At 40.6% G+C, this 25,749-nt stretch overlaps 1 protein-coding gene across 5 annotated transcripts in view; it reads right to left on the bottom strand.

Moving 5' to 3' along the window:
- CHRNA5 (cholinergic receptor nicotinic alpha 5 subunit) overlaps nt 1-25,749 on the bottom strand; it is a 55,672-nt gene that overhangs the window by 10,106 nt on the left and 19,817 nt on the right. For all 5 annotated transcript variants that reach the window (XR_007149626.1, XM_047846700.1, XM_047846701.1 and 2 more), the window contains one exon: nt 3,926-4,077. Coding sequence is in view for 3 of the 5 variants with exons in the window: in XM_047846700.1 (XP_047702656.1) it covers nt 3,926-4,077 (152 nt within the window). In the remaining 2 variants the exon portion in view is untranslated. The remainder of the gene's footprint in view (nt 1-3,925; nt 4,078-25,749) is intronic.

Here is a 25,749-nt window from a genome sequence, read left to right as displayed (position 1 = left end):
GAAAGTTCCGGTATGCTTATTACCTGTGACGCTGTAAGGCAATAGGTCATCTTTGAGAAGCTCATGAAAATTATACACCTTTTCCCCAGAAAAATGTGAACACACATAAATTTTGCACTATGGAGTAGGACCCAGTCAATACTTAGTATCCTCAACAGGAACACAGATACAAGAACAATACCTAAGTTCACAACTGGCCCCAGATGTGAGGGTTAGCCACTACCTTAGGGGATACAGCCTAACTTAAGGTGACCTCAGGTGTCTCCCAAGCACCTATAATGTGCTCAGCACAATGCAGGATGCAAAAAAACAAAACCAAAACAAAACCTAGGACGAAGGACAAACGCAGGACTGCACCCAAGAGGACGAGGCACATTAACACAGAGATGTGCCCACACGTAAGTAGAGCAGAAAAGTTTTAGGGGTTTTTTTAAACCCCGAATAGATTTTTTAACCTGACCATAAAACTAGCATCCAACAAGCAAGCCAGCGTGGGGATTTGAGAGACAGAGAGAGTTCGAACATGTAGGAAATGAGGCAGGAATCTGAGCGAACTTTGAGGAGGAGCCCCCAAACATGACCACAAGCCAGAGGGGTAAGAGCTTCACAATTAAAGGGACATGAAGCTTCTACTCTCCACGTCCAGGGCCCTCGCCTCCTCTCCCTCTGCTCTTGTCCTCTTTCTCTCTCATCGTCACTGACCTTAACATGTCCTGGACTCTTCTCACAGGAAGCAACCCATCCCCGACTTCTGTTCTGGGCTCATCCTTCCTTCACCACCTTCTGTGAATGTTCCTCGGGGATCAACTTGCCTGCATTCCCTGCTCACTTTAAAACTCCTCAGTCCAAAGTTTTCGATGCTCAGCTGGGCCAGGGTCTCCACACTGACACCCTCAGCTCCTCTCCGCCCACAGAGCCAGCACTGACTTTCCAAGGGCCTCAGGAATGTGGCACAATCACCTGCCATCACAGCGGAGAGCATCATCTTCCCTGTCCTACCCCACAGCAACTGATTCCATCTTCCAGATCCGTCACTCTTCTCTTCTAACCACTCAGGCTTCAAAATCTGACGCCTCCCTCGGTGCTCATTGGTCACGACCTGCTCCTGCTTCTGCCTGGCCTTCTAACCAGCCTCCGAAGCTCCTCTCTCTCTCACTCCTCAAAGCCATGTATTTAACTGACCTGCAGCCCTTCCTAAAGCACTGCTGTGACCACATCTGTTGCCTGTCACATCTGCCACTCACTCAGCAACTGCCATGTGCCAGGAACCACTCTGGGCTCTGGGACAGAAGCAAGGGATGAAGCTTAGCCTGCTCTGAGGGTGCCATGCCAGGGCACACAGGTGCCAGCAGTGCAAAGGGCTACGTGAACAGAGGAGACTGTCTTAGGAACTCTGGAAAGATTTCACAAAGAGTCAGACAAATAAATTGGGCCTTGAAGGATAAGTGACTTCTTCCAAGAGGTAAAACTCTCCAGTCGAAAAATGGCAGGAGAGAAAGCACAGTGCAGGCCCCTCCACCGCCCATCAGATGATCCCAGGGAGTGGCTTCCAACAGTGACCTTCTGATCCCAACAGCTGAACAGAAAGGCTCCGTCTCACTGCTCAGCCTAGATCATAGTGCTCCTTGTTACCCTCCTCTCCACGTGTCCGATCCTACACTCCAGACAAGGCCAGCCCGAGGGCCTCCGCCTGTGTTCTTTAGTGACCTAAATATTCGAAGTCTGAATCCCCAGATTTTTGTGGTATCACAATTTAGTCCTGCAATGTCCTATAGTCACTCCACTTACTTGCTGATAGTCCCAACTGGAAAGACAGGTCTTTGAGAGGGAGCCCCACTCATCCTCCTACTTCCCTACTTGCACTTATATTGAAAACCTCCCAGCAGAGGGTGAAGGACACAACACAGTCCATATTCACGGATCTTTCTGGAGGCAATTAAGGTGGCATCATCAACACACTAGACTTTTTAAAATGTATATCCTTTGGGGTGCCTGCCTGGCTCCTTGGTCAGAGCAGAGGACTCCAAGCCTCATGTTGGGCATAGAGCTTACTTTAAAAAAATAAAAATAAAAAAGTATATCTTTTGATTCATTAACTGCCTTTCTTAAAGAAAGGAGAAAATCAGACATTTGTGTACAAATATATTCATCATTGTCATTTATAATAGGAAATCCTGGGAATTAACTTCTGCCAACAAGAGAATATTTAAATAAATTATAAATGGGATATCATATAGCCATTAAAATTATATTTGAAGATTACATAATGACATAGGGAAATGTTCTTCATTTAACAACAGGAGAGAAAATGAGCACTAATACATAGAAGTGTTGGATCACTATATATTGTATACCTGAAACTAGCACTGTATGTCAACTGGAATTAAAATTTTTCAATTTTGGAAAAGAAACTGAAGGGAAAAGATTCTTCATTACGTCTAAATACTCCAATTTTAACTTTTTTTTTCAACGTTTATTGATTTTTGGGACAGAGAGAGACAGAGCATGAACGGGGGAGGGGCAGAGAGAGAGGGAGACACAGAATCAGAAACAGGCTCCAGGCTCTGAGCCATCAGCCCAGAGCCCGACGCGGGGCTCGAACTCACGGACCGCGAGATCGTGACCTGGCTGAAGTCGGACGCTTAACCGACTGCGCCACCCAGGCGCCCCATAAATACTCCAATTTTAAAACATACACACAAAGAAAAAACCGGAAGAGAAACAGCAGAATGTTATCATTAGGCATCTTTGGGTGGTAGAATTGCAGTCAATTTTTATTTCCTTATTTGTATTTATTTGCACTTTCCAAATTCTCTACAAAAATTATGTAGAAAATAAAGGCATGCCTGTAAGTGTTATTGTACAATCTTTCTCTCTCTCTCTCTCTCTCTCACACACACACACACACACACACACACACTGTTTTGGGAACTCAGCAGGGAAATAACTATTGACTGACATGATCAGAACAAGAAGGAACTAATTTAACAATTAGCATGAACTTTTTAGTTTAAATAGAAAGGATCTCTTGACAGTCAGAACGAGTTACAAGGGAACTGATACTCCCTGGGGGATGTCATACTGAAAAATCTCTGGTATAGTTTAAGTGTGATATTGAAACAATGATCTGAGATACTTTTTGGTCCTAAAAATCTACAAATCTACTCTTGGACTTTTTCTCTTTAAAATGTTGACTTTTTATCATATCTTTAAACAAATTTAATAAGAAACTTCCATATAAAATGTTTAATATCAGGGCGCCTGGGTGGCTCAGTCGGTTGAGTGACCAACTTCAGCTCAGGTCATGATCTCTCACGGTTTGTGAGTTCGAGCCCCACGTCGGGCTCTGTGCTAACTCTGTGTCTCCCTCTCTCTCTCTGCCCCTCCCCCACTCATGCTCTGTCTCTCTGTCTCAGAAATAAACATTAAAAAAAATTTTTTTAAATAAAATATTTAATATATTTCAACTTATTAAAAATAAACTTATTACTTGGGGCACCTGGGTGGTTCAGTTGGTTGAGCATCCAACTCCAGCTCAGGTTGTGATCTCACGGTTTGTGGGTTTGAGCCCCACATCAGGCTTTGCAATGACAGTGCAGAGCCTACTTGGGATTCTCTGTCTCCCTCTCTCTCTGCCCCTCCCCTGCTTGTGTGAGCTCTCTCTCAAAAATACATAAATATTTTTTGAAAAATTTTTTAAATTGACCTATTACCAAGTAAATGATTTCTAATATACAATGTTATATAAAAAGTATATTTCTATGTCTATTGAGTAATAATTATCCTTCCCTGCTGAGTTCCTTTAGGAAAATGACTATGTCTCATTCTCCTTTGTAATCCGTGCCTCCCAACACAGTGCCTAGGCACCCATGATGCTCTCAGGAAGCCTGTATGAAATTGAGTATGTAATGATATGCACACCTACCACATCCACTAATTGAGATATTGCCAGGCCAAACTTTATTTTTATTTTGTCATTCAGGTGTTCCACAGGACGAACCCATCTTTCGTAGTCTTGAAATAAATCCTTTAACAAACTATCTTCATGTTTTGCAACAAAGGATGGTTCAGCTAACCCTGTACAACAAATTTTGAAAAGTTAGTGTATCAACTTCTCTCCCACCAAATACCCCTACTTTAAAAAATGTTTGGCTTTATCAATGAACCAAACTATTATTTAGGTTATTAATGGAGCTCTTAAAATAAAACATCGATACAAATGTTTATGACCAATAAGGGACACTGTGGTTCAGATAGATTTCTTAGTTAAATCAGATTACTCACATGGAAGTACACTGAGTTCCTTAGGAAACATTCAGTACTTAATACAGAGTACTGTAATAAAAGATTTTAACCTTTTAAATAAGTTACCAGGGCTAGAGGGGTTGCTTGTCATAAAATTCCAAACCTAGAAAATAGATATGTTCCAGTAAAGTTCATTTATCAACTGTAAATATAAAATACATAAGTTTTAATTTACATGATTTTAATATACAAACATACAAATACTGAATGAATTATTCAGATTTGTCATATCTTTGTTTGCTATCCATTTGTATAAAATTACCTTAGGACCTAACACTTAAAAGAAAGAGAAACAAAATTTTAAAAATTTTAGATGCCATAGCCAAAGACTGGTTAGATTTATGGGTCACAGTTATGTTCAGACTTCTATGGAGCTTAGTTAAACATCTCTGAAGAAATGAGAGTTTCAGTGTTGAATCGGTTGGAGTCTGTTAGGATACCTGAAATGTGTGAAATTCAAGCATGACGTTGACTCAAGACTCATGATTTTACAAAGAAAAAACATTTACTTGAACCAAAATATCACTGGCTTATTTATCATAAAGTCCACATGCAGGGATTTATAGCTCATTACGGTCCTTCCCCAACCTCAACAAAATGGTCTGACAGAGAATTAGCACTTTCACAGAATCTTCTCTCTTTATTCTAACAGACCATGTTTTCTATGTGCAGCTATCAAAGAGCATCTCATTCCTCCAGCCAGAGGAAATGCCTATTTCTCCATCAGGAATGCAGCTTATTCCTAGAGCTTATGTCTTGCTCCCCTGGGCAATTTAGGATACTTGATTTAATCCCTAAATACCATAGATTTTGCACCATGCCTCCCATAAAAGACTCCTTATGTTAAAATGCACAGCGTTGGTGGGGTGCCTGGGTGACTCAGTTGGTTAAGCGTCCGACTTTAACTCCGGTCATGATCTCACGGTTCATGGGTTCAAGCCCCTCCTCAGTGTCAGGCTCTGTGCTGACAGCTCAGAGCCTGGAACCTGCTTCAGATTCTGTGTCCCCCTTTCTCCCTGCCCCTCCTCTGCTCTCACTCTGTCTCTCTCTCTCTCAAAAATGAATAAACGTTAAAAAACATTTTTTTTTAATGCACAGTGTTGGAGAGATTTCAATTCAACTAGAATGTTTGTATTAGAGAGTCATTCTTTTTAATGTTTAATAGCAATTAATTTTAGACCTTCATGTTAAAATAGCATCACTGGGGTACCTGGCTGGCTCAGTGGGTACACCATGTGACTCTTGATCTTGGGGTTCTGAGTTCAAACCCCACGTTGGGTGTGGAGCCTACTTAAAATTTTTAAAATTTTTAAATAAAATAGAATTACTGAAACATTTCTCCTTTCCTAATCCTGTTTAAAAATTTTATGGACTCTGAAAAAAAATTATAGCCTCTGAAACACCAAAAGTTTGAGGTTGTTTGAAGGATAAAAATAACAAATAATATGTATTTTCATAGCACCTAAGAACCTTTTGCCTTAGGGGAAAAGATACTAGCTTGAATAGCCACTTCAAATCTTCTTTGGAAAAAAGAAGATAGGACATAAATAAATTGATAAATTAATCCCAACATTCTACTAATGATAACCCTTAAGATACTGCCTTGTAAATATCTTCTTAGTACATTCAATATTATAAATGTCATTTTTAAAACAGTTTTACACAAATGGCAGATACTAATGTCTGGTATTTTAGCACAAAACCTTAATCATGCATTCAATTGTTAGAGAATTTTCAGCTGGCTCTAAATGTTTTAGGCTTATGCTGCTCATAAACCTCAGAATGTTAAGAAGGAGAAGATCCAATTCATTCCCCTCACTTCAAAACAAGGATATATGACCAAAACTGCCAGGACTAGAGAGCTGGTTAACGGCGGAGCTGGGAAGGGCACCCAGGGCTCCCCTCCGCCTCTTGCTCTTTCGGCCCTAACATCTTCCACCTGTGACAACTCTGTAAAAGTGCTTAACTGGTGCTGCACTCTCTGAGAGCTCCAGCCCATACTGATTTTTGCTCATTCCACAAATATTTATCGGGCACGTGCCTCATATTAGGCACTGTGCCAAGTACTGGGAACACATGGATAAACAAAGACAGTAGGAAAGACTGACAAAGTGTATGTGATACGGTATGTAAGCTACATTCTATAGAAACTGAATCAGGGGCCTGGGTGGCTCAGTCAGTTAAGCATCCAACTTTTGGTTTCAGCTCAGGTCATTATCTCACAGTACATGCTTGGAATTCTCTCTCCCTCTCTTTCTCTGCCCTCTCCCACTCACTCTCTCTCTCTCTCTCAAAATAAATAAACAAAAAAAAATTTTTTTAAAGAAACTGAATCAAACGGAAATAGTCTTTTTAAAAACTTGTTTTGAAGAGTTAACATTTGCTCCTTCTACTCAAAATAAATGACTTAAATCAGTTACTTTTGAACCTCGGTTCCTTAGAGTCCCAGGGCATTTCTTTTTCACACTATTTTTGACCAAGATTGTATACTATTCAGCATATACCGTTCTATGCTGTTTTCCAATTATATCACATAAGTCTTGGATCTCCAAAGAAACCAATGTCCTAAAAGGTAAAAATCATTTCTATACTTTAGCGTTTCTACAGCCCTAAGTATAATGCTGATCACAATAGTTCCCTTAATACATTTTAGTTTTCCTTCCCTTACTGACTTAAAAAGAGAGAACTAGGATTTGCAATCATTTATATAAGGGACGTATATCTAGAATACATAAAGGACCATTACAAACCAATAATAAAAAGATGAAATAACCCAATTTTAAAATGAGTAAGGGATCTGAATAGACATTTATCCAAAGAGGAACAGCCAGTGAGTATCTGAAAAGATATCCAACACCTTTACCATCAGAAAAATGCAAATCAAAGCTACCATTTCCCCCCCAGTAGGAGGGCTGCAGTCAAACACTGAGACAGCAACAAGTGTTGGAGAGGGTGTGGAGACACTGGGACCCTTATACACTCCTGATGGGAATGTAAAATGGTGCAGTTGCTTTGGAAAACATTTGGCAGTTCCTTAAAAAGTTAAATACAGGGTCACAATACCTAGCAATTCCATTCCTGGTACCCACCCCAGACAAATGAAAACAGCTGTCCACACAAAACTTGTACCTGACTGTTCACAGCATTATTCATAAGAGCCAAAAAGTGGAAACAACCCAAATGTCCATCAAATGATAAATGGATAAAATGTGGAATATCCAATGGAATATTAATTTGCCATTAAAATTAGTGAATTAATGATACATGATACAGGTGAACTTTTTAAGTATTAAGTATTATGCTAAGTAAAAGAAGCCAGTCACAAAGACTATATATTATATTATATGATTCCATTTACATGAACTATCCAGAATAGGCAAAGAGGATGGTTTGGGGGAAGAGGGAGGAAAAAAATGTTCAAATGTCAATTTTGAAGACAGTCACACTAGCCTGAATATACTAAAAATCAGTGAATCATGCACTTTAAATAGGTGAACTAAATGCTGTGGGAATTATATATGGATAATGCTGTTACTAAAAAGAGAAACTTACAGCACTTTGGTGGCTCAGCCAGTTAAGTAGCCTACTCTTTATTTTGGCTCAGGTTGTGATCTCACGGTTTGTGAGTTCAAGCCCCACGCTGGGCTCTGCACTGATAACGCAGAACTTGCTTTGGATTCTCTCTCTCTGCTCTTTCCCTGCTTGTATTCTCTCTAAATAAATAAATAAACTTTAAAAAAAAATATATATATATATAAAGAGAACCTCTTTATGACTGAATTATGACTAGGAAATACGTGTACAATACAGCAGTGAATCACAGTTGAGAACATGTAACAAGCAATATAGCTATAACCTTTGGAAAAATTTTATTTGAATAGTTACCCCACAAGTTTTCCTTTGCAAATAATAAAAATAAAACCAAATGTGCAATGCCACTGCACTTATTTTCTTTATTTCTTTCTAATATTTTATACCTTTCCTAGTAATAGTCTATTTTTTTTTAATTAAGACTTTATTCCTCTAAACAAACACTGGTGAATTCTACCAAACATTCAAAGAAGAATTAACACTAACCCTTCTCAAATTCTTTCAAAATACAAAAGAGGAATAAACACTTTCAAATTCATTTTCCCAGGCCAGCATCACCCTGATACCAAAACCAGACAAGGACTCCACAGAAAAGAAAATCCAATCCAATCCAAAGGTCAATATCCCTGATAAACACATATGCAATAAGCCTCAACAAAACATATTAGCAAATTGAATCAACAACACATTAAAAGGATCATACACCATGAATGGGTGGGATTTATTCAAGGGATGCTACATGGTTCAATATCAACAAGATCCACAAATCAATATAATAAACCACACTTAAAAAATGAAAGATAAAAACCATCCGATCATCTCAACAGATGCAAAAAAAGAATCTTTTTTTTCAACATCCATTCAACATCCATTCATGATAAAAAAAAAAAAAAAAAAAACCTTTCAACAAAGTGAGTACAGAGGAAACATACTCAATATAAGAAAGTTCGTATAAAGGAGAGCCTGGGTGGGTCAGTCAGTTAGGCATCTGACTCCTGATTTTGGCTCAGTTTATAATCTCATGGTCTGTGAGTTCGAGCCCCATGTCAGGCTCTGTACTGACAGTGTAGAGCCTGCTTGGGATTCTCTCTCTCTCTCTCTCTCTCTCTCTCTCTCTCTCTCTCAAAATAAGCTTTTAAAAATGAAAGGCCATATATGACAAGCCTACAGTTAACACCATACTCAAAAGTAAAAAGCTGAAAGTTTTTTTCTCTAGGATCAGGAAAAAGACAAGGATGTCCACCCTCACCACTTTTATCCAAAACAGTACTGGAAGTCCTAGCCACAGCGATGAGGCAACAATAAGGAATAAAATGTATGTAAATCAGGAAGAAGTAAAACTCACTATTTACAGATGACATGATGCTATATATAGAAAACCCTAAAGACTCCATCAAAAAATGGTTAGGGGGCACGTGGGTGGTTCAGTTGGTTAGGCATCCGACTCTTGGTTGCAGCTCAGGTCAGGATCTCAACAGTTTTTGGGTTCAAGCACCACATTGGGTTCTGCACTGACAGCACAAAGCCAGCTTGGGATTCTGTCTCTCTCCCTCTCTTTCCACCTCCCTTTCTCACTTTCTCTCTCAAAATAAATTAATAAACATTTTTTTAAAAAATGGTTAGAACAAATTCAATAAATCAATATATAAAAATCTGCTGCATTTCAATACTGAACTGATAATGAACTATCAGAAAGAGAAACAAGTAAATAATCCCACTTACAACTGCATTAAATTATAGTTATAAACTTAATCAAGGAAGTGAAAGATGTGTACACTGAAAACTATAAGATATTAATGGAAGAAGTTGAAGATGATACAAATAAATGGAAAGATATTCCATGCTCATGGATTGTAAGAATCAGTATTGTTAAAATGTCCAAACTATCCAAAGCAACCTACAGGTTCAATGTAATCCCTATCAAAATTCCAATGGTCTTTTTCCACAGAAATAGTATAAATAATTGTAAAATTTGTATGAAACTACAAAATACTCTGAATAGCCAAATCAATCTTGAGAAAGAACAAAAAAGCTGGAGGCATCATGCTCCTTGATTTCAAACTATATCACAAAGCTACAGTAAAATATAATCAAAACAGTGTGGTTTAGGTATATAAACAAACATAGATATCAATGGGACGGAATATAAAGCACAGAAATAAATACATGCAAATATGATCAATTAATTTATGACAAAGAAGCCAACCCAAAAATATACAATGGGAAAAGCACAATCCTTCAGAAATTGTGTTTGGAGAACTGGACAGCCACATGCATAAGAATGCTACTGGACCACTATGTTACCCCATACACAAAATTAACTCAAAATGGATTAAAGATTTGAATGTAAGACTTGAAACCATAAAACTCCGAGAAGAAAACATAGGTAATAAGCTCCTTGTCATTGATCTTGGCGATGATTTTGTGAACTCAACGCCAAAAGCAAAGGCAACAAAAGCAAAAATAAACAAGTGGAACTACATTAAACCAAAATTCTTCTGCTCAGCAAGGGAAACCATTAACAAAATGAAAAGGCAACTACTGAATGGGAGAAAATATTTGCAAATCATATATCTGTAAAGGGGTTAATGTCCAAAATTTAATTTAAGGAACTCCTACAGCTCACTAGCAAAACAATCCAATTTAAAAATGGGCAGAGAATATGAATAGACATTTTTCCAAAGAAGACATATGGATCACCAACAGCTACGTGAAAAGGTGCTCAACATCACTGATGATCAGGGAAACGCAAATCAGAACAACAATGAGATACCACCTCACACCTGTTAGAATGGCTACCATTAAAAAAGTCAAGAAAAAGACAAGCGTTGGCAAGGATGTGGAGAAAGAGAAACCCTCATGCACTGTTGGTGTGAATGTAAATTAGTGCAGCCATTCTGGAAAACAGTATACAGATTCCTCAAAAAATTAATAATAGAACCACCATATGATCCAGCAATCCCACTTCTAGGCCCAGACGAGCCACACCACCCCATAGGTATTTATCCGAAGAAAATGAAAACGCTGATTCAACACTAACCCAACTCAGCTCCAAAGAAGGAAATCTTGCCATTTCTGACATCATGAATGGACCTTCAGGGAATTACACTAACTGAAATAAGTCAAAGACAGACAATGTATGACCTCACTTATATATGGAATATTTATTTTTAAAAGGTCACAAATGCAGAAAACAGATTGATGGTTAACAGAGGCGAGGGTGGAACGGCTGGACAAAATGCACAAAGGGGATCAAAAGTACAAGGCTTCAGATATAAAGTAAAATGCCATAGTGATACAATACACAGCATGGTGACTGTAGGTAATAATACTGTGTTGCATATTTGAAAGATGCTGAGACAGTAGACCTTGAAAATTCTCATCAGAAGAAAAAAATTGAAAGTGTGCATGGTAAAGGATGTTAATTAGACTTATTGTGGTGATCGTAAAAAATAATTTAAAAACTGTTTTTAAGAGATTATTTTGTAGAGCAGTTTAAGGTTCATAGCAAATTTGAGGGAAAGGGATAGAGATTTCCTACATATTCCCTGCCCCCCAACACGCACAGCCTTCCCGTTACCAACATCCCCCACCCGAGTGGCACATTTGTTACAAATGATGAACCAACACTAATACATCATTATCACCCAAAGTCCATGATTCACACTATGGTTCAGCCTTAGTCTTATATACTCTATGGGTCTGGACAATGTATAATGGCATGCATCCATCATTACCATATCAGAGTGAGTATTTTCACCGCCTTAAAAATCCTGTGTTCTGCCTATTCGGCCATCCTCACCACAACCCCTGGCAACCACTGATCTTTTTTACTGTCTCCATAGTTTTATCTCTAACAGTCTATTTTTGAGGACTATTTTGACAAATAGAAAATGACATTTGCTATGGTCTGAATGTTTGTGTCCCCCCCCCCCCAATTCAGGTTGAAATCATCACCCTCAAAGGTGATGGTATGAGTAGGTAGGGCCTTTGAGAGGTGCCTAGGTCATGAGGAAGGATGGAGCTCTCATGACTGGAATAGTGCCTCATAAAAAAGTCTCCAGAGAGCTTCCCAGCCCCTTCTGCCATGTGAGGGCACAAGACGTGTCCTGGAAGAGGACCCTCATCTCAGACTCCCAGCCTCCAGAAGTGTGAGAGATACATCCCTGTAGTTTACAAGCTGCCCAGTCTGTTACACTGTGTTACAGCAGAACCAACTGAGACAGCATAGGAGTCCCGAAAATGTCATCTGCACATTCAACATCAACAGCAAAAGCGCAGACACCCTTCATAAGTGAGCAGGCTGAAGTGTGAGAGGTTGCCCAGGATCGTACACCAAAAGGCTGGGAGGCTGACTTGTCATCAGGCTGCGAAGCCAGATTTGTCACCAAAGCCCATGTTTTTCCACATCAACTGATTGCACCTGCTTAGGTTAAGTGCCAGTTAATAGAACTCTGCCACTCAGGTCAGTCCTCTTTCCTCTTAGGTTTCCTGAGATTATAGAAATTTTACAATAGGGATTCTTTATGCATTTAAATGTTAAGCACTAACATATATAATGACATAGAGAAATATCTTTATGTTTTTTAGCCATAGATGTGATCCCTCCCCTGGGAGAGGCCTTCCTGATGCCAATTGTCCCAGAATTACATAAAGAAGAATAAATACTATTGCTCTCAAACATTAGTGGTACAAACGAAAGTGTTACTGCCTCTTTGAAAAATAATCTTGTAATATTTTAATCTTGCAAAATTTATCAGAAAGTATATATCCCTCTGACCCAGCAACCCCACACCTGACTCCCAAAGCAATAAAAGCACCGATACATTGGGACATGCTTACATCAAAGTTTACCTCCATGAACATTACAGCAAATACCTGGAAACAACACAACCAAAGAGAGTGGGGTTTGTCCATGACATACATGATGCAGTTGTTAAAAGGCTTACAATGGTGTCAAGACCACTCATAATGGGGAAAGGACAGTTTCTTCAACAAATAGTATTGGGAAAACTGATACCCACACACAAAAGAAGCTAGACCCTTACCTTACACCATATATAAAAATCAAAATGGATTTAGTTACATTTAAATGTAAGAACTAAAACCATAAAACTCCCAGAAGAGGGGCACCCAGGTGGTTGGTTAAGCCTGATTTCAGCACAGGTCATCCACCACCATGAGACTGAGCCCCATATGAGCTCCGCGCTGAGCATGGAGCCTGCCTGGGATTCATTCATTCTCATTCTCATTCTCATTCTCATTCTCATTCTCATTCTCATTCTCATTCTCATTCTCATTCTCTCTCTCTCCCTCCCTCCCTCCCTCCCTCCCTCCATCCCTCCCTCTCTCTCTCTCTCCTCTCTCTCCCTCTCTCTGCCTCTCCCTCTCTCCCTCCCTCTGCCTCTCCCTCTCTCCCTCCCTCCGTCCCTCTCTCTCTCTGTCTCTCTCTCTCCTTCCCTCCCTCCCTCCGTCCCTCCCTCTCTCTCTCTCTCCTCTCTCTCCCTCTCTCTGCCTCTCCCTCTCTCCCTCTCTCTCTCTTTACCCCTCCCACACTCTCTCTCTCTCTGCCCCTCCCCTGCTGGTGCATGCGCTCTCGCTCTCTCTCAATCAATCAGTAAGTTTTTTTAATTTATTAAAAAAAAAAAACTCCTGGAAGAAAACACAGGGCAAAAGCTTCATGACACTGGACTTTGTGATGATTTCTTGGTTATGACAACAAAAGCACAAGCAACAAAAACAAAAAAAGACAAATGGGACACCTCTAACTCAAAAACTTGTGCACATCAGTGGGGGGATAAGACTGATAGTGCTCAAGGGTACAAACTTGTAACAAGCAGTAAATAAGCCATAGAGATCCAAAGTAAGATATGACCTATATAGACGATAGTACTATACAGTAATTTTGTCAAGTGATAAATATTGCTTATTACAACATATAAATGTATCATAGTAACACCTGTACATCCTCAGTTTATACAATGTTAAATGTCAGACCCACTCAGTTAAAATAAATATCTTTTTTAAAGTTTCAAAATAAAACTACATCAAAGGACACAATCAACAGAGTGAAAAGGCAACCTACGGGATGGGAGAAAATGTTTGCAAATCATGTATCCAATAAGGGTTAATATCTAGACTACAAAAAAAACTCCAACTCAACAACCAAAAAAACACAAATAATCTAATTTAAAGATGAGCAAATAGACATTTGAACAGACACCTCTCCAAAGATGACATTAAAAAGGGAAACAAGGGGTGCCTGGGTGACTCAGTCGGTTACGTGTCCAACTTCAACTCAGGTCATTTTCTCACGGTCCGTGGGTCTGAGCCCCAGGTCCTGCTCTGGTTGACAGCTCAGAGCCTGCTTTGGATTCTGTCTCCCTCTCTCTGCCCCTCCCCCTTCTCAAAAATAAACATTACAATTTTTTTAAATGGTGGGCAAGCATGTGAACAGATGCTCAATATCACTGATCATTAGAGAAATGCAAATCGAAATCACAAGGTATCACCTCTATCAAAAAATAAAGAAAGAAAAAAAGAAAGAAAAACGTGTGGGAGAGAACTGGAGAAGTTGGAGCCCCAGTGCCCCATTAGTGGGAAAGTGAAATGATGCAACAATGTGGAAAATAGTATGGAAGTTTCTCAAAAAATTAAAAACGGAATTACAATAGCATCCACAAACCCCACTTGGGCATATATATCCCAAAGAACTGAAAGCCAATCTTGAGATAACTTGCACACCCACGTGTACAGCAGCACTAGTCACAACAGCCACGTGACGGAAGCCACCCAAATGTCCATCTGCAGATGAAGAGATGCACAGAATGTGGGACATACGACACACTGGAGTATCATTCAGCCTTAAAAAGGAAGGAAATACGGACACCTGCCACAATGCGGATGAATCCTGAGGACATTATGCTCAGTGAAACAGGCCAGTCACAAAAAGACAAATACTGCATGATTCTACTTATATGAGGCATCTGAAGCAGTCAAACTCATAGACACAGAAAGTAGGATGTGGTCACCGGGGGCAAGGAGCGGGAGAAACGGAGACTTTTTGTTCAGTAAGTACAGAGCTTCCATTTTGCAAGATAAAAAAGTTCTGGAGATCCATAGCACAATGTGAGTATACTTAACACGCAGTACTGAACCATATATTTAAAAATGGTTATGATGATAAATCTTATGCTATATGGGTTTTTTTTACAACTAAATACTTTTTTTTTTTAATTTTTTTTCAACGTTTATTTATTTTTGGGACAGAGAGAGACAGAGCATGAACGGGGGAGGGGCAGAGAGAGAGGGAGACACAGAATCGGAAACAGGCTCCAGCCTCTGAGCCGTCAGCACAGAGCCCGACGCGGGGCTCGAACTCGCAGACGGCGAGATCGTGACCTGGCTGAAGTCGGACGCTTAACCGACTGCGCCACCCAGGCGCCCCCTAAATACTTTTTTAAACTCTTTTTTAAAAACTCTAATTGAAACTATCACCCACACAAAAGACATCTCAAATTTCAAATGCAAAAAAAGTTTGTAATAAGCCGCGTCAAATAAAAAAATGACAAAGCGCAACAAAAGGCCGATATGAATTTCCATGAGGTACTGCTACAGAGAAAAAGGTACAGAAAAGACTTGTAAAGCAATCAGTGATTAAAATCTACCTAGCTCTATGATTCTACATGCCTGAAGAAAAAGGAGGGAGACAGAAGAGGTGGGGAGGGGAGAATACAAACAAGAAAGGGGGAAAATACTGCACTAAATTAAAAACATAATTCTCAAGCAGTCACTCTTCCCATAAGCTACAAGTTTCTTAAACTTTCCCACACCTTCATATGTGCTCAGCACACAGGCAAAGTGCTAAGTTTAGGTAAATTTTAGGTATCAGTTATTAGCAGAAAAGTGAAGCAGAACTTTTACTTAAGAACCGGACCTTAGGAATGAGCGGATGGCCCCTCCCTCTCACATGCCCAGCTTTATAAAGGTGGTTTGAGCCACGGGTCAGGCTTCTGCTTAACGAATACCCTTTCCTACATTTCATTTCCTCTAAGAAACTTCCAACTCATAACTACGTGTTACCAGGAACAGAAGCAAGTGGTGGTAGGTGTGGAAATTCAACTCAGGTCCCTGAAGAATTCTCTGAGCCTGCATGACGCTTAGATTGGCTGTCATCCCAGCGTCCCCCCAGCCCAGGGCCTGCACTCTCCTCTCGCTCTCTTCTCTCCTCCGTCTTTTCCTCCGCTCAGCAAGGGAATTATTTTCTCCTACCAAGTAGCAGCTTTGTTCTGATGAGTAGTGAAAGGGTTAACAAACAGCACGCAGGGACAGACAGGGGCCCCGGGGAGGCGCACTGGCTGTGGCTGTGGGTGGGGGGCTGCAGGGCAGCAGGTTTGGGGGAAGGAAAAAAAAGGATAAATTCCACAGACCTGCCTGTGCTGTGTGCCATGAACAGTCTCACAAACTGTTATCCAGTTCCTGATAAGGTCCCCAAAAAAAGGGACAAAAATCCTTGGCATCAGCCCAGTGGGGACCCCTGTAACTCTCAGAGTTTTGTGCTTTCGCTCAATAAACTCTGCCGCTTTGCTCACTCTCTGCTGTCCCAAGATTCACTCCTCGACCCCAGAGACAGGGACCAGCGTCTCTCCCACCCTCCTGTAACACTGCCATTATAGCGTGTACCAAGTCCCTTCTGTTCCCCATGGCGGACTAGGTTTTAGAAACTTAAAAAAAAAAAAAAAAAGGCAAATTTTAACTCCTTATGTCTGTTTGCTGTCACATCCTGCTTCATCTCAAGTATGAGCACAGTACTACCTGACTGGAGCAGGTAGGAGGAAGGGCCAAAGCGTAAAAACAAACAAACAAACAAACAAACAAACAAACACCAAAAAAAAAAAACCCAGGAACAACATAAAAGGGGCATTTCATATTTCAAAAATATTATCTGGTCACACTGATCTCCTCAAAACTAAAAATCACATTTTGCCCCTCGAATACCCAGCTCTACCTATCAAGAAATGACTGGATCAGTGAGCTATGCTACTTCCAACATTTGAAACCAGAAACACGGCTTCGTCAGTGTCATGAAGAAATGTCTCTCTCAAATCCCCCAAGTTTAAGAGCTGGCGTGTGCACTTTCCCCTGGAGAGTCGGGGTACCTCCATGTGGAAAGCAGAGGCTTGCAACAGCGCCCGCCTCTTCCTGCAGCAGTGACGGACACACTTGGTGCCTGTGATTTGACCTTACTTTCAGTGCCTTATTGTCTCCAACTCGGTCAAAATCAGGAAGCACACCGTTTCCACCGGCTGCTACCTGCGAGTGACGGCGCACGGACGGGCATTCCCGCGCAGCCACCTCCTCGTCCAACAACACCCTTCCCTGCTGCCCACAGAGCCACTCTCAACACTTTTCCAGTCTACACCAGCGATCACAAACAACCCTAACTAAAATCAAAATCTCTTATTCTAGGAGTTCTTACTGATAAAAATAAAATGCTGTCAGGCACACCTCCTTCGTGTACCATGAACAAGCCAGAAAGTGATTCACACTCTACATTACTGGTTTTGTCTGACCAAAAAGCAAAAAACTAGAACACACGCGTGACAGTAATAGCTCTCTGTCATAGCATGCTAATATGATATCCAACATGCCACTTAATAGAGGAATTTTGTCATTAGTCACTCCTGCTTTCTTTTCAAGGAGAATAACTTTGTGCCTGGGTTTATGACCTTCTTACCTACAGTAGGCCTTAAACCCAATTTTGTCACACAGAATTCATTCTACTTTGAATGACGTCTCTGGGATCTTGGTCTCTCTTCTTGCTTTGGTAACAAAATTCATCAATTTTATATTATTTATTCAAGAAAAGAATTGGTTCACCGGAGAGGGCACTGTCTTTTGCAAACATCATAAATGCTTTCTGGGCTGCCATTATTTGACAAAGTTTCACAGTAAAATAACCCTAGGGTACTGGGGAATGGATTATTGATATGGTTAAATCTGATTTTCAGATAATCATGGTTTTGCTTTCCTTTTTGGGGAGTACATGTGACATCGCTATACTTGCAGACTGATTTATCTGATCACATACAGACTTACACTCTGTATGCACACTACCTTTATGGCAAAATTATGAATTGTACATTACTATTTATTTTCACTGTGTTAACCACAGATCCTTCTTATAAAAGGGGATATATGCAAAACGATAGTAACAAAAAAAGCAAACTAAGCTAATGTCAATAATAATCTTTAAATTACATGAAGTCTAGCTAAACTCCACACCATTAACGTGTTAGGTAAGACAGTCAATTCACTAAACGCACATTCCTTAAGAAGGCAAATACTAAGAACACAAAAAGGGAAAAACCATAGCTAATCTTACATTTCAAGTTTGTGAGTGGTTTGCAAAAAACTCTAATTCCAGTGCTGACCTTCGGACAGACCTCAGAAACGCCGATCCAGCTACAGTCTCCCGGAAGCTGCTGGCACGGGTGCCTCCAACCCTTACTTACAGAGACTTTTGTTTCAAGGTACCCAACAATTACTTGCAGAAATGTTTTAGGAGGCCTGTAAAATCGCACTCAGCAATGGAGATCCTAAGAATTCTACTCTAGCTCTCCATTTATTTATAACAGAGAATCCCAAAAGGTCATTTCCAAGGATACTGCAACTAAAATGAACTTAAGGAAAGACCACTCATGAGGCACCTGTGTCTCCGACACAGAGCGCTCCTCTGAGTCCACACCTGAATGTCCATTTCTCATTCAAGATAGTGAAACCACATATAGTTTCAAAGAAATGTAACCTTGCTCCCTCATTTTAGTGTGGTCAAGAGGGAGGGGTGCTGCAAAGCCGAAAACCTTAATCTGCACACTCGGCACCGCTGAATCACCCGTTAACCTCCATTTACCACAATTCTCTAATCTGTGTGAAACGGGGACATGGTAAAGGGACCACAGACTCAACGTGCACATAACCAAATACACGACCTTCCCTGTCCTGCCCGTTGCAGTGAATGGTTCCACCGTCTGCCGAGTTACAACTTTAAAACCTAGGAGTTGTCCTTTACATGACCTTCTCCCTCACGCGCATATCCAACCCATCAGGAAACCGTTGGTTTCACCTCTAAATGTTTCTCAGATCCGTGCATGTCTTCTCACCCCACTGCCGCTGTCCTAGCAGCGACAGCACGAGCTGTCTGCGTCTCTCATCAGGGCCAGAGCAAGCCTACTGCCCGAAGCAGGCTCCTCGCAGCTTCTCAACCCCCGCAGTCAGTTCTCCATGCAGACAGCCAAGCGATCTTTCCAAACACAGATCTGACGGTACCTCCTTGCTTAAAACCCTTCTGTGGTTTTCATTAAGGCAAACCAAATCCTTAAGGCCACATCCCACCCGGTCTGTCCCCACCAGCCTCTCCTGGCGTGACTCTCCCCTGTGCTCTCTGCTCGAACCCACCACGGGCTTCCCTCCAGCAAGCAGTGTGCTTCTTCCCTGTCAGAGACACTCTCCCTCCCCCTCACCTACCTAACTCCCACTTGGCCTGCAGGTGCTAGCCCAGGCATCACTTCCTCAGGGAACTTCCCTGCCCCCAAAGTCTCCATTAGGATCCTCTGCATAAACCATGTTCCTTACCTGGGGTGCACTTATACAATCCTGCATGTGTTTGATCAATGTCTGTCTTCCCCACTATGGTGTAAATTGGTGGCAATGGGTGTTTTATTCATCATATCCCCAGCACCTGACAACATAGTGGTACATAATAGGTGCTCAGTGTGTTGAATATATGATTGAATAAATGAATCAGCACCATCTGACAATTCCCATTAATCTCTAATGATTCAGCAACGATTACACAGCTACACAAATTTGCTCTTAACCACTGAGTCCCTAGACATAGCTTCTCGAAGTTAGAGATCCCACAATCACTGATTTCTACCTAAAACTTCCTCAATACCCCAACAAAGATGATCTTCCTGCAGACTACTCTAGGCAGTAAAACCTTGCAAAAGCAGAAGGAAGCAGTTTTCTGTGCATTGAGCACTCTAGACACAGTGCAATGACAGTTCAATTAGAAGCTTTCCTCAAATCTATATGCTGTAAAGCTAGTAATAATAATTAGAAAATCAGGGGCACCTGGGTGGCTCAGTCAGTTGAACATCCAACTTGATTTCAGCTCATGTCATGATTTCACAGTACATGGGTTTGAGCCCCATGTTGGGCTCCTGGACAGAGCCTGCTTGGGATTCACTCTCTCTCCATATCTCTCTCTCTCTCTCTCTCTCTCTCTCTCTCTCTCTCTCTGTCTCAAAATAAATAAATAAACTTAAAAAAACAAAAAGAATCTTCTTCCCCCCCCAGAAAAAAAAGAAAAGAAAACAAAAGAAAAGAAAAGAAAAGAAAAGAAAAGAAAAGAAAAGAAAAGGAAAGGAAATCAACCTATGTAAAGATCCTAAGTCACATCTCAGAAAAACAAAGGGAACCAAGGAGTGAAGCACACTAAAAATAAGATAAGAACAACAAAACACAAATGGAGCGACTCTTCCAAAGTAAAGATACAACTAGTAAGGGAAAAACTAAATTGAATACCTAAAAAGTACAAATATGGATAATGTAACATTCTGAAGGATTTAAATTTGGGTTTTACAAATTCAGTTTTAACTCTGAACATCATTACTCCAGTATTGTCTCAAGTTGGAGGAATTATGAGAATGTCTTACCAAAAGAATTTCACTTTCAAGTTACCTAACGAAACCACATACATTTTCAAAAAAACGTAACCTTTCTCCTTAATTTTTAGTCGGATGAATAGGAAAGGACACAGAACTTCAAAGCTGAAAGACTTAGTCTACATACTTGACACTAATTATCTGTTAACCTCCATATGTCACAATTTTCTAAAATAAGGATATCTGTTGGCAGAATGTCAATAATTGTTAAAAGTGTATGGTGGCATGCCTGGGAGGCTCAGTCAGTTGAGCGCCTGACTTGGTTTGGGATCAGGTCACGATATCACAGTTTGTGAATTTGAGACCTGTGTTGGGCTCCATGCTGATGGCACGGAGCCTGCTTGGGATTCTCTCTCTCCTCCTCTCTCTCTCACTCTGCCCCTCCCCTGCTCACATGCTCTCTCTCAAAATAAATAAATAAACTTAAGAAAAGAAAGTGTGTGGCAAAAACTCTTCAATCCATTATTCTTCAATATTCTTGTGTATTTTTCAGCTTTTCCACTATAAAACATTATAAAAAGAATACCTTCTGCTTTGCTGCCTCACTGTTACGCAGATAAAGTAAAATAACGTACATTATTTTACAAAGTCAGGCAGTGTCTACAGTTTAAAATGTTTTTAAGGGGCACCTGACTCACTCAGTTGGAAGAGCATGCAACTCTTGATCTTGAAGTCATGAGTTCGAGCCCCATATCGGGTGTGGAGATTACTTTAAAAATAAAAATAAATTAAAAATAAATTAAAATAAAATGATTTTTAAAAGTCTTCACTAAATTCAGTATGCAGCCAAAAGATATCTAAGGCTAATGATTAAAAAAAATTTTTTTTGGCGGGGGGTCGGGTGGGGTGCCTGGGTGGCTCAGTTGGTTGAGCAACCGACTTTGGCTCAGGTCATGATCTCATGGTTTGTGAGTTCGAGCCCCACGTCAGGGTCTGTGCTGATAGCTCGGAGCCTGGAGCCTGCTTCGGATTCTGTGTCTCCCTCTCTCTCTCTCTGCCCCTCCCCCACTCGCACTCTGTCTCAGAAATAAACATTAAAAAAAATTTTTTTAATATTTTCTAAGTTTATTTTGAGAGAGTGCAAGCTTGAGAGGGGGAGTGGTGGGGTGGGGGAGAAGTTAGAACTCATGAACCTCGAGATCATGACCTGCGCCAAAATCAAGAGTTGGACACAACCAACTGAGCCACCCAGGCGACCCTAGATAGCTAGGGACTTTTAAAACCGATTCTATGGCTTCCCAGGGGAGTTCTACCAGACGTTTAAAGCAGAGATAATACCTATCCTTCTCAAGCTATTCCAAGAAATAGAAAGGGAAGGAAAACTTCCAGACTCATTCTATGAAGCCAGTATTACTCTGATTCCTAAACCAGACAGAGACCCAGTAAAAAAAGAGAACTACAGGCCAATATCCCTGATGAATATGGATGCAAAAATTCTCAATAAGATACTAGCAAATCAAATTCAACGGCATATAAAAAAAATTATTCACCATGATCAAGTGGGATTCATTCCTGGGATGCAGGGCTGGTTCAACATTCGCAAATCAATCAACGTGATACATCACATTAACAAAAAAAAAGAGAAGAACCATATGATCCTGTCAATCGATGCAGAAAAGGCCTTTGACAAAATCCAGCACCCTTTCTTAATAAAAACCCTTGAGAAAGTCGGGATAGAAGGAACATACTTAAAGATCATAAAAGCCATTTATGAAAAGCCCACAGCTAACATCATCCTCAACGGGGAAAAACTGAGAGCTTTTTCCCTGAGATCAGGAACACGACAGGGATGCCCACTCTCACCGCTGTTGTTTAACATAGTTCTGGAAGTTCTAGCATCAGCAATCAGACAACAAAGGGAAATCAAAGGCATCAAAATTGGCAAAGATGAAGTCAAGCTTTCGCTTTTTGCAGATGACATGATATTATACATGGAAAATCCGATAGACTCCACCAAAAGTCTGCTAGAACTGATACATGAATTCAGCAAAGTTGCAGGATACAAAATCAATGTACAGAAATCAGTTGCATTCTTATACCCTAACAATGAAGCAACAGAAAGACAAATAAAGAAACTGATCCCACTCATAATTGCACCAAGAAGCATAAAATACCTAGGAATAAATCTAACCAAAGATGTAAAAGATCTGTATGCTGAAAACTATAGAAAGCTCATGAAGGTAATTGAAGAAGATATAAAGAAATGGAAAGACATTCCCTGCTCATGGATTGGAAGAATAAATATTGTCAAAATGTCAATACCACCCAAAGCTATCTACACATTCAATGCAATCCCAATCAAAATTGCACCAGCATTCTTCTCGAAACTAGAACAAGCAATCCTAAAATTCATATGGAACCACAAAAGGCCCCAAATAGCCAAAGGAATTTTGAAGAAGAAGACCAAAGCAGGAGGCATCACAATCCCAGACTTTAGCCTCTACTACAAAGCTGTAATCATCAAGACAGCATGGTATTGGCACAAAAACAGACACATAGACCAATGGAATAGAATAGAAACCCCAGAACTAGACCCACAAACGTATGGCCAACTCATCTTTGACAAAGCAGGAAAACATCCAATGGAAAAAAGACAGTCTCTTTAACAAATGGTGCTGGGAGAACTGGACAGCAACATGCAGAAGGTTGAAACTAGACCACTTTCTCACACCATTCACAAAAATAAACTCAAAATGGATAAAGGGCCTGAATGTGAGACAGGAAACCATCAAAACCTTAGAGGAGAAAGCAGGAAAAGACCTCTCTGACCTCAGCCGTAGCAATCTCTTACTCGACACATCCCCAAAGGCAAGGGAATTAAAAGCAAAAATGAACTACTGGGACCTTATGAAGATAAAAAGCTTCTGCACAGCAAAGGAAACAACCAACAAAACTAAAAGGCAACCAACGGAATGGGAAAAGATATTTGCAAATGACATATTGGACAAAGGGCTAGTATCCAAAATCTATAAAGAGCTCACCAAACTCCACACCCGAAAAACAAGGAATCCAGTGAAGAAATGGGCAGAAAACATGAATAGACACTTCTCTAAAGAAGACATCCGGATGGCCAACAGGCACATGAAAAGATGTTCAACGTCGCTCCTTATCAGGGAAATACAAATCAAAACCACACTCAGGTATCACCTCACGCCAGTCAGAGTGGCCAAAATGAACAAATCAGGAGACTATAGATGCTGGAGAGGATGTGGAGAAACGGGAACCCTCTTGCACTGTTGGTGGGAATGCAAACTGGTGCAGCCGCTCTGGAAAGCAGTGTGGAGGTTCCTCAGAAAATTAAAAATAGACCTACCCTATGACCCAGCAATAGCACTGCTAGGAATTTATCCAAGGGATACAGGAGTGCTGATGCATAGGGGCACTTGTACCCCAATGTTTATAGCAGCACTCTCAACAATAGCCAAGTTATGGAAAGAGCCTAAATGTCCATCAACTGATGAATGGATAAAGAAATTGTGGTTTATATACACAATGGAATACTACGTGGCAATGAGAAAGAATGAAATATGGCCCTTTGTAGCAACACGGATGGAACTGGAGAGTGTGATGCTAAGTGAAATAAGCCATACGGAGAAAGACAGATAACCATATGTGTTCATTCTTATGTGGATCCTGAGAAACTTAACAGAAACCCATGGGGGAAGGGAAGGAAAAAAAAAAAAAAAAAAAAAAGAGGTTAGAGTGGGAGAGAGCCAAAACATAAGAGACTGTTAAAAACTGAGAACAAACTGAGGGTTGATGGGGGGTGGGAGGGAGGGGAGGGTGGGTGATGGGTATTGAGGAGGGCACCTTTTAGGATGAGCACTGGGTGTTGTATGGAAACTAATTTGACAATAAATTTCATATATTAAAAAAAATAATAATAGAAAAAAAAAATAAAACCAATTCTAGGGGCGCCTGGGTGGCTCAGGTGGTTAAGCGTCCGAATTCGGCTCAGGTCACGATCTCACTGTTCGTGAGTTCGAGCCCCGCGTTGGGCTCTGTGCTGACAGCTCAGAGCCTGGAGCCTGTTTCAGATTCTGTGTCTCCCTCTCTCTCTGACCCTCCCCCGTTCATGCTCTGTCTCTCGCTGTCTCAAAAATAAATAAAAATAAACGTTAAAAAAAAATTAAACCGATTCTAGAAAGATAAGACATAATAGTGTCCTTTACTGACATTCTTTCATGAGGAAACATGATTTTCTTATCAAAAAGCGTTGGGAAAAGTGAACCAAGGTGTTCTACAGCTACATATGTATATTAGCAGTATTTGTCAATCCTCAACTGAAGATAAATTAGCAGACATCATCTGCTATAATTTTAAGTTTCTCCTTAAATTCTTAAATCTTCAGCATCTGCTCCAACCTGAGTATAATAGAGCCTATGTGGGAGATCTAGTTAAATTCCTTCATACATGTGGCTGCTTAATGTGCCAGCCTCTGGGCGAGGTGCTAAGGATAAAGCAGAAAACTCCAGTGCCTGCCCCCTGGGGTACAAATTTGCATGTTCATTTTTCATTTGATAATAACTACAACGTTGCATGGTGTGCAGAGATTTCCTCACAGTGTGAATGGCATTCCCTGATACGGCCAGAGGCACAATCTGCATACCTGAACATGGCTGTAGCCCTGCAGTCTGACACAGGATTTCTTAACTCAGTACCTCCCACATTTGGAGCTGGGTAATTCTTCGTTACGGAGGGGCTGTCCTCTGCACTACTGCACTGCGGGAGGTTTGGCAGCATCCCTGGCTTCTACCCGCTACATACCCCTCTTGACAACGTGACAACCAGAAATGTCTCCAGACGATGCCAAATGTCGGATGAATGGCGAAGGTGTGTTGCGAAACTACCCCAGATGAGAATCATTGGTCAAACACAACTAGCAGGGGTAGAACTAGGACCCAGTTTGTTTTCGATTTTCTCAAGATAGTACTTTAATTACAAAAGTAATATATGATCATTGTCAAGATTCAAACCTGAAGCACATAACAAGTAGAAATTCTCATCCTCCTCCCCATATCCCTTCTTCCAAGGGTAAACACTGTTAAGTTTGATGTGTACACTTTAAAAAAAAATTTTAATATTTTTGAGAGAGAATGAGAAAGAGAGAGGGGAAGAGAGAGAG

The sequence above is a fragment of the Prionailurus viverrinus genome, unplaced genomic scaffold (assembly GCF_022837055.1).
Source record: "Prionailurus viverrinus isolate Anna unplaced genomic scaffold, UM_Priviv_1.0 scaffold_40, whole genome shotgun sequence".
NCBI classification, from domain to species: domain Eukaryota; kingdom Metazoa; phylum Chordata; class Mammalia; order Carnivora; family Felidae; genus Prionailurus; species Prionailurus viverrinus.
The sequence above is the reverse complement of the archived record's forward strand: the minus strand, read 5'-3'. Positions and strand labels throughout refer to the sequence as shown.